This window comes from Crinia signifera, chromosome 8, assembly GCF_055691185.1.
Source record: "Crinia signifera chromosome 8, ASM5569118v1, whole genome shotgun sequence".
NCBI lineage: Eukaryota > Metazoa > Chordata > Amphibia > Anura > Myobatrachidae > Crinia > Crinia signifera.
This window is the reverse complement of record NC_139224.1, coordinates 161,725,101-161,735,484: the sequence shown is the minus strand read 5'-3', so window position 1 is coordinate 161,735,484 and position 10,384 is coordinate 161,725,101. Positions and strand designations below refer to the sequence as shown.

The 10,384-nt window shown below is 48.1% G+C and overlaps 1 protein-coding gene across 1 annotated transcript in view; it reads left to right on the top strand.

Annotated features, from left to right (window-relative positions):
• Positions 1-10,384, top strand: part of CFAP57 (cilia and flagella associated protein 57) — a 40,550-nt gene that overhangs the window by 1,296 nt on the left and 28,870 nt on the right. The window contains exons 2-6 of the mRNA XM_083157581.1: positions 1,134-1,311; positions 2,928-3,244; positions 3,471-3,757; positions 8,565-8,724; positions 8,826-8,978. Coding sequence (XP_083013707.1) covers positions 1,155-1,311; positions 2,928-3,244; positions 3,471-3,757; positions 8,565-8,724; positions 8,826-8,978 — 1,074 coding nt within the window. The 5' untranslated portion in view covers positions 1,134-1,154. The remainder of the gene's footprint in view (positions 1-1,133; positions 1,312-2,927; positions 3,245-3,470; positions 3,758-8,564; positions 8,725-8,825; positions 8,979-10,384) is intronic.

Here is a 10,384-nt window from a genome sequence, read left to right as displayed (position 1 = left end):
ACCATACATATCTACTTTATATGTAATGTGTGCCCCTAGATATCCCATATGTGTATATTTTATATGTAATGTGTGCCCCTATATATCCCATACGTATCAACTTTATATGTAATGTGTGCCCCCTATATATCCCATACGTATCAACTTTATATGTAATGTGTGCCCCTGTATATCCCATACGTATCAACTTTATATGTAATGTGTGCCCCCTATATATCCCATACGTATCTACATGATAACTAATGTGTGCCCCCTATATATTTCATATGTAGCTATACTCTATATGTAATGTGTGCCCCCTATATATCCCATACGTATCAACTTTATATGTAATGTGTGCCCCCTATATATCCCATACGTATCTACTTTATATGTTTTGTGTTTCCAAAAAGAGAGCCTGTGAATCAGAACAGCCTGTATGATTGTTATTGCCTTCCAATCCCTATATTATCTCAGTATATATTTGTTCCCCCCCCCCCCCCCCCAAAAAAAAGATGGGGGTGCACCCAGGAATATGTATATAACTTGAAGAAAAGAGAAAGAAGTATTCCTATACAGGGCCCTCCAGGTTGGCATCTCATTGCTTCTGTTTATGCTCTGTAATGTGGTTCACTCTGTAATTGCAAGAGCATAACAAGAAGCAATTACATGCCAACCTAGAGTGCCCACTGCCCTTTATAGGAATACTTCTTTCTCTTTTCTTCTTCATGTTCTGTGTGTCCCCTATGTATTCCCTACACACATATACATGTACCCCTATGTATCCCATGTGTGACCTTACTGTGTCATATGTATTCCACATATATAGCAAATGTTTGTCCCCAATCATGTACCCCATATATATATATACATACTAAGCTTGTTCTCTAAATATCACATGTGCTTCCCCTATATATGTCACATCACATGTATATCATATATATCCTCTATAATCCTTACAATTATCATATTTATCCCCTACGTGTGTGTATGTATATATATATATATATATATATATACACTATAGAGAGAGAGAGAGAGAGAGAGAGAGAGAGAGAGAGAGGATCAGCACTCACCCATTCCAAGTCAATTCACTTCCATAGCTCCTTATATCCTTATGTCTCCCCCTCCTAATGCCCAGCCCTGTTTTGCAGGCTCATCCTCCTTAGTACACCATGTCGGTGATTGTGGCTCAGTCACATTACATCTTTGGACTCAGGGCACAAGTTCTTAATAACATCTGTTACTTTGACGAACAAACCATCATCTTCCCATCCGGTAACAACTGTATAAAGTACAACGTAGATCAGAAATGGCAGAAGTTCATCCCAGGTAAGACCCTTGTGCAGGGCCGGTGCAAGGCACCGGAGCGCCCCAGGCGAGTCGGGGTGGGGGCGCCCCGGTGCCGGGGGAGGGGGTACCTGTCCTGCGGCGCTGTCCGGTGCCGGGGGAGGGAGGTACCTGTCCTGCGGCGCTGTCCGGTGCCGGGGGAGGGGGGTACCTGTCCTGCGGCGCTGTGTATTTAAATCTGGCGCCGGAGGCAGCGGGGGTCCATTAGAAATAACGAGCGCTATCCGCCGGGCTATGCGGAAGCGCTTCTGTTGTGAAAACACTGGCAGCACGCTGATTGGCTGAGATCAGCGTGCGCCGTGCTGCCAGTGTTTTCACAACAGAAGCGCTTCCGCATAGCCCGGCGGATAGCGCTCGTTATTTCTAATGGACTGCAGGGACCCCCGCTGCCTCCGCCACCAGCTTGAAATACACAGCGCCACAGGACAGGTACCCGGGCGGCATGGGGGGGGGGGTCAAAATGCCGCCCTCCAGTGGCTGGCGCCCTAGGCAAATGCCTAGATTTGCCTAGTGGTGGCGCCGGCCCTGCCCTTGTGCACATTAGTGTGGATACGCTGGGCCGCTATTGTGCAGGAGCTATGTATTATCTCCTACAGCTAAACAACTGAAATACTCCATTGGAACGCACAGTGATAGGACATATACAGGTTCACATATATGTGGCATGTTCTCTCACTGAGGCTGGTCCTATCAGCTATTGCAAGGTGCTACGTTTCAGCGTGAAAAACCCCATGTCGACCTTCAACATTTCGAACTAATGCTTGTGTCGACCCAATGACCCTGTCGACTTTCAGCCATGTTGACCTTCCTGCATGTCAACCTTCCTGCATGTCGACCTCGATGCATGTTGACTTAGTGGTGTCGACATAATGCTTGTAGACCTAGTTGCTGTCTATCCAATGATCCCATTAAGCTACACCTGACAGGCATGAAGGCCTCTGCTTATGTTAAACCTCACGAGGTTAGGAATAAATACGAGGCACAGGAGCTAGCTCCATCTGTATGTTTGGATGGGTGGAAATGTGACCTGCACTGGTGGTGTAAGAGGTGGAGCAATACATTTGAGTAGCCTGGATCAGAGAGAATAAGGGCCAGATGCACTAAGCTTCAGAAGTGATAAAAATGAGAGTGATAAGCAACCAACCAATCAATCAGTTCTTGCGTGTCATTTTGCAAACACAGTCTGTGACATGTCAGTTAAGAGGTGATTGGCTGTTGTCCATTTTATCACTCTTTGAATCTTAGTGCACCTAAGTCTCTATAAAGAGCGGCATCTGCAGGTAACATTTGAAGGACAGAATAATATAGGGAATAGTAAGAGGTTCCATAACCTCTGAGAAGCACAGGAGAAGTCTATGAGGCAGGAGTCAGACGTTATAAGAGAAGAAGAGTAGAAGACCAGTCCAGCTCGAGCACAGAGGTCATCTAACAATGGTCAGTTGGGGTGGTGGAGCCGCATGAGGTATGTTTAGTATTATGAACAATCTTAGAAATGTCAGGATCGGGAAGACGACGCAAGCTTTAGATGTGTCTTGTTCATCCAGAGCAACATATTGAGGTGGCATCTTGGTCTCATTTGGCATCACTTACACTCACAGGCTCGGAGAAGAGTCAGGGCATGCTGGCACTAGCAATCAGCCCCAACCATCGTTACCTCGCCATGTCCGAGAAGGGCTCAGACAAAGCGACAATCACAGTCTACGACTTGGCGTCCACGCCGTTCAAGAAGCGTAAAGTGCTGAGCGTTCCTGAATTCCAAGCCCAAGAGTTTGTCAGTATTGCTTTTTCCCCGGACTCCAAGTACCTCGTGGCTCAGTCAGGGTTTCCCGAGTGGCAGATCGTCTTCTGGATGTGGGAGAAGCACAAAGTGATGGCAACTGTGAGGATAGAAAGTCATAATAACTCAGTTTATCAGGTAATGTGTTGCTATAAATAAATAAATACTAGTGTCAATGGAGTAATACGTTTTTATGGGCGAGGAAACTGCACCTGTGTGTTGAGAAGACATAACTCCCAGAATCCTCTGCCAGTCAGCGCAATGAAAAGTTTTGTTTGCCAAAGTCTACATTACAAACAGCTCCATAATCTGTGTCCAGTTGATGACCAGAAATCTCAATATTCAACCTTTTTTAAAATTCTAGGTGAGCTTCAACCCCCATGACAACACACAGATCTGCGTCACGGCCAATGGGGTATTCAAATTGTTTCGTTACATTGAGGGGAACCTGAAACAAATCAACTTCCAGAAAGTGGAGGCCCAGAACTTTCTGTGCCACACGTGGCTGTCTGAAGACCGCGTCATCTGCGGAACGGACAATGGCAAACTCTGTCTGTGGGAGTCTGGGGATCTGCGGTGGGAATATAACATCAGTGGAGAAGACGTACGCCTTGGCCTGTCCGAAAAACGAAGCCTAACGGACGAAAGCCGGTAACTATACCTCATGGTTGGGGGATTATCTGAAAATTATTGTGTGAGAAACTGAACTTAGAAGAGTTGCCCTGAACAGCAGAATCACAATAATAATAGTATCTGATTGGTTACCAATGTCAGCATCCCATCTGAAATAGAATTCCCATCTTAGTAATACCCCTTTTACACCAAAAATCCCGGATCTGACCCGGCATTTGGAAGAAGGATCCAAGTCGGGTCGGATCCGGGATTTACTCCATTTACACTGTGGTGCCCACCCGCAGTGTAGACGGAGGCGGCGCTTGGAGATGACATCATCTCCAATCGCCGGGACCGCGGTCATCCACGCCGGGACCGCTGGCTCAGGTGTGTCCCGGCTGGCCCAGGCGCCCCGACCGCAGCCCAGCATCAAGGTAAGCTGCTGGGCTTCCCTCAGCCCCCGTGTACCCCACCAGCCGTCGTCCGGGAGGTGAATGGATGCCGCACAATGGCATCCATTCACCTCCTCCGCTGCTGTCTGCAGGGTATAGCAGATAGCAGCGCAGGCTGTCTGTGCCCCCCCTCCCCCCATCCAACCTGCGGAAGCTGCGGTCCGCAGGTTGCATGTCCTGCATTGATGTAAATGGGAGCCGGGTCGGATGACCCGGCGTACCCATTTAGTCCGCCCTATACCCCTATGTCCCCAGTAGTGCTAGTTACAGATGTCCCGGTACTTGTGTATTATCAGGGCGCCCGCGAAATCGGCCGCAAATCGCATGCAAAAATCGGATGTGATTTTGTGGCCGATTTTAAGCCAGTTTTTCGCGTTTTCCGACCGATTTGCATGCTGTTCCATCATTGCACACCTTGCACAAACCCGATTTCCATCGTAGTGCATCGCATCTGATGCAATTCGATTTTATATTGTACAAGCACCCTGATGGGTGCTTACAATGTTAAATACACCCCCATTGTCAACGCCACCCCCACTATCAACCCCAACCCGAAGCGTGGCGAGCGCAGCGAGCCCGCGCGGGGCGGCGGTACGCGTCCTCCGACCTTTTCATACCCCCACTATACACGTCGGCGTAAAGTCGATTTTAGACAGTGTGGCGAGCGCAGTGAGCCACCGAGCCCGAAGCGTGGCGAGCGCAGCGAGCCCCGTGAGGGGACACGGAATACATGTAAAGTAATCCGCGTCCCCTCGTGGGGCTCGCTGCGCTCGCCACGCTTCGGGCTCGGTGGCTCGCCACACTATCTGAAATCGACTCCACGCCGACAGGGATAGTGGGGGTATGAAAAGGTTGGAGGACGCGTACCGCCGCCCCTCGCGGGCTCGCTGCGCTCGCCACGCTTCGGGTTGGCGTTGATAGTGGGGGTGTCGTTGACAATGGGGGTGCATTTAACATTGCGAATCGCATTGCATGCCACTTGCTGGCATGTAATGCTATGCGATATTTAATTGTACAATATGGGGCATTTCCACCGAAAATCGCATCGCATACCATCGCATAGTACCTGGGGGTGTGCAAGGATAGAATAGCATGCAAATCGGCAGGAAATGGCAGAAAATCGGCCGAAAATCGGATGCAAATCGGATGCTAAATCGCATAGCAGATCAAATCGGCCAAAAATCGGCCGCAATTCGGCCGATAAATCGGATGCAATATCGTATTCGATTTACATTAAATCGGGCGCCCTGATAATACACAAGTACCGATGTCCCCAGTAGTGCCAGTTACATATCATGCCCCAGTAGTGCCAGTGACAGATGTCCCCAGTAGTGCCAGTTACAGTTGTCCCAAGTAGTGCCAGTTAAATATCACGTCCCCAGTAGTGCAAGTTACAGATGTCCCCAGTAGTGCAAGATACAGATGTCCCCAGTAGTGCCAGTTACAGATATCCACAGTAGTGACAGATGTCCCCAGTAGTGCCAGTTACCAATGTCCCCATTAGTTCCAGTGACAGATGTCCCCAGTAGTAACAGTTACCTATCATGTCCCCAATCATGTTCCCAGTAGTGACAGATACATATCATGTCCCCAATCATGTCCCCAGTAGTGCCAGTTACATATCATGTCCCCAGTAGTGCCAGATACATATCATGTCCCCAGTAGTGCCAGTTACATATTATGTCCCCAGTAGTGCCAGTTACATATCATGTCCCCAGTAGTGCCAGTTACATATCATGTCCCCAGTAGTGTCAGTTACATATCATGTCCTCCGTAGTGCCAGTTACATATCATGTCCCCAGTAGTGCCAGTTACATATCATGTCCTCAGTAGTGCCAGTTACATATCATGTCCTCAGTAGTGCCAGTTACATATATCCCCAGTAGTGCCAGTTACATATCATGTCCCCAGTAGTGGCAGTTACATATGTCAGGGCCGAAACTAGGGTTTCCGGCGCCCGGGGCAAGGCAGTCTTTTGCTCCCACCCACCCCCCCCCCTGACTGGGGGGGGGCAAATGACTGCCTTGCCCCTGGCCCCGGAGGCTGAGCGAATCCTGCGCCCACATACCTCTGTTGTGCAGCGGGGTCCGGGGACTGCGGAGTAGTCCATAATACGGGATATACAGGGGGTCGGTGCTGTGTCTGCCGCAGTTTCTCCTGTGTATAGCGTCAATCACCTGACGTACACAGCGCCGGCTCTGGGACATCCCCACAACGCGCCGACGTACCTCAGGGAGCCGGCTAGTGAGCGGCGTGTGGGTGCGGGATCCCCCCCCTGACAGAGCAGCAGTTGGTCTGTTCCGGGCTCGGGCTGCACGCGGGGAAGCTCCAGCAGCGAGGTCTCCGGGTTTTTATCACCTGCTCCGTCTTCCTTCCAGTGTCCGTGGCCTGTGCAGCTCCCCGTCAGCAGGGGAAGGCTGAGATCACTCCCGCCGCCAACACAAAGGGAACGTTACTCCCATCGTCCCCGGGTCCCCGCTGCCTGGCCCGACAGCGCCCCGACCATGTAGCGCCCGGTGCGCGTGACCCCCCAGCCCCCCCCTAGTTACGGCCCTGCATATGTCCCCAGTAGTGCCAGTTACATATCATGTCCTCAGTATTGGCAGTTACATATCATGTCCTCAGTAGTGCCAGTTACATATGTCCCCAGTAGTGCCAGTTACATATCATGTCCTCAGTAGTGGCAGTTACATATCATGTCCTCAGTAGTGCCAGTTACATATGTCCCCAGTAGTGCCAGTTACATATCCTGTCCCCAGTAGTGCCAGTTACATATCATGTCCCCAGTAGTGCCAGTTACATATGTCCCCAGTAGTGCCAGTTACATATCCTGTCCCCAGTAGTGCCAGTTACATATCATGTCCCCAGTAGTGCCAGTTACATATCATGTCCCCAGTAGTGTCAGTTACATATCATGTCCTCAGTAGTGCCAGTTACATATCATGTCCCCAGTAGTGCCAGTTACATATCATGTCCTCAGTAGTGCCAGTTACATATGTCCCCAGTAGTGCCAGTTACATATCATGTCCCCAGTAGTGGCAGTTACATATGTCCCCAGTAGTGCCAGTTACATATCATGTCCTCAGTAGTGGCAGTTACATATCATGTCCTCAGTAGTGCCAGTTACATATGTCCCCAGTAGTGCCAGTTACATATCATGTCCTCAGTAGTGGCAGTTACATATCATGTCCTCAGTAGTGCCAGTTACATATGTCCCCAGCAGTGCCAGTTACATATTCTGTCCCCAGTAGTGCCAGTTACATATCATGTCCCCAGTAGTGCCAGTTACATATGTCCCCAGTAGTGCCAGTTACATATCCTGTCCCCAGTAGTGCCAGTTACATATCATGTCCCCAGTAGTGCCAGTTACATATCCTGTCCCCAGTAGTGCCAGTTACATAGCATGTCCCCAGTAGTGCCAGTTACATAGCATGTCCCCAGTAGTGCCAGTTACATATCCTGTCCCCAGTAGTGCAAGTTACATATCATGTCCCCAGTAGTGCCAGTTACATATCATGTCCCCAGTAGTGTCAGTTACATATCCTGTCCCCAGTAGTGTCAGTTACATATCCTGTCCCCAGTAGTGCCAGTTACATATCATGTCCCCAGTAGTGCCAGTTACATATCATGTCCTCAGTAGTGCCAGTTACATATCATGTCCCCAGTAGTGCCAGCTACATATCATGTCCCCAGTAGTGCCAGATACATATCATGTCCCCAGTAGTGCCAGTTACATATCATGTCCCCAGTAGTGCCAGTTACATATCCTGTCCCCAGTAGTGCCAGTTGCATATCATGTCCCCAGTAGTGCCAGTTACATATCATGTCCCCAGTAGTGCCAGTTACATATCATGTCCCCAGTAGTGCCAGTTACATATCCTGTCCCCAGTAGTGCCAGTTACATATCCTGTCCCCAGTAGTGCCAGTTACATATCCTGTCCCCAGTAGTGCCAGTTACATATCATGTCCCCAGTAGTGCCAGTTACATATCCTGTCCCCAGTAGTGCCAGTTACATATCATGTCCCCAGTAGTGCCAGTTACATATCATGTCCCCAGTAGTGCCAGTTACATATCATGTCCCCAGTAGTACCAGTTACATATCCTGTCCCCAGTAGTGCCAGTTACATATCATGTCCCCAGTAGTGCCAGTTACATATCCTGTCCCCAGTAGTGCCAGTTACATATCCTGTCCCCAGTAGTGCCAGTTACATATCCTGTCCCCAGTAGTGCCAGTTACAATGTATAATATTAGGAATTATTAGAGAATAAGGATGATTACACAGAATGACTGTCCATGTGCATTGTTGACAGATCACATTAAGTAGTTGAATATCTTATGAATCCAATATGTTTGCTGTGTAACATCCCAGCACGTATCTCTGTCTTTTTGCAGTACTTCTTCCACATTGGACAGCGCTGACTCGCCTCATGTGCGCATTCATTCTATTTCGGTCTATTCCAAAGGATTCCTTTGCTCCGGGGGCGCCGGCAGAGTCTCTATCTTTGAGAAAGTAGAAGATCGAGAACTTTACAAGAGAGGCCGGAATATTAGAGTAAATAAGGGATCAGCTGCTGTTATCAATATACTGTATATATACGGTTCTGTAACACTTATAAGAATATGTCTGTTTTCTTCCCTACATTTCTCTGGCAGATCCCACAAAATGAGCATAGCAGTGACCCCAGTCTGTCAGAGCAGCAGGAGGTTCTGTGTGTGTGTCTGAGCCCCTCGGAGGAGACCGTTCTCATCAGTACCAATAAGAGTCAGCTCTACAGCATTGCCCTGTCCTCTGCCGAAATTACTAAGGTAAGATGCACGAGCAATGACAGAGCGCATTACACTGGTCACCAGGCAAACACAGGATCTATATATATATATATATATATATAAAAGCTGAACTACGCCTCACCTGAGGTAAAGTACAGCCACTGGCCACTAGAGGCCACTGGACAGACCAAATTACTGTACTGCTTAACAAAGTGAAAGCAAAATGATCTGTTTCCAACTTCCTGCATATGGAGAGAGGGAGCTGTAAGGACAGAGATTGGATATAGGAGCAGATAAGGACTAAGCCGTCATTTTGACTAGTACATATATAAATCCTTTCCACTACATAGGTGGTGCAAGGTGCATGTATGTGTAGGAAACCACTGCAGAAGTGCCATAGAGTAAACTGGGGTCAAATCCACCCCTTTTGGAACTCCACCTGAACCAGGTCGTTCATTAATCTGATTGATTTATCAATTACGATACAGTTAAGGGAAGAAATGTCCTTGTAATCAGCTCAGTGTGCTTATATGCTATCCATATTCACAACCGATGATGTACCCCTGATGAAGTCTCGACAAGAGACAAAACGCATCGGGTTTTCCTTACTTTTGTGATCCCCGGCCTTCATAATGAGAAGTGGGGAGAAAGAATTCTGACACTGTTCATCATGTTTTTGATTTTATGTTAAAAAATAACTTTTATCCCTTTGAGTGCAAAGTGATGAAAGTTTTTAAATAAAGGTGTCCGAGTCTCCGAAACCCTGCCATCTGTTGGCAGAGAGTGAAACTACATCTCTTTATCACACATGGACAAACACAGAAGGGGTATCCGGACTGATCATAGAATGACATATGGTCGACCACTAATGGTCGACAGGGTTTAAAGGCCGACAGTCAAAAGGTCGACATGGTCAAAATGTCAACATAGAAAAGGTTGACTTGCAATTTTTTACTACATTTTCAGCTGACATGTGCCGACAGGAGGTATTTCATGCCCTGCCATCCAGTAGGGTGTGGAGGGAGAATAAAATAGTGTGCCGAGCGCAGTAAGGCACCAAGCCCGAAGCATGGTGAGCGCAGCGAGCCATGCGAGGGGACGCGGTACACTTAAACAGTGTCCATGTTGACCTATGTCGACATAGACACCCTAAAACATTAAAAAAAACAAATGTCGTCCGTATGACCATGTCGACCTTTTTGAAGTCGACCTTCCGACCTTTTGACCGTCAACCTCTGGACCCTGTCAACCTTGAGACTGTCGACCATATGATTGTAGACCTAGACACTGTAGATGTTTTATATCATAACCCACAGAAGGTAGCAGACTAGTTTTTGAAGCTTTTGCTTTGAGCAGGCTTACTAGTATGTGTGTGTGTGTTTGTTTATATATATATATATATATATTCACACACACACACACACTAGTGTTATACTATACTTATT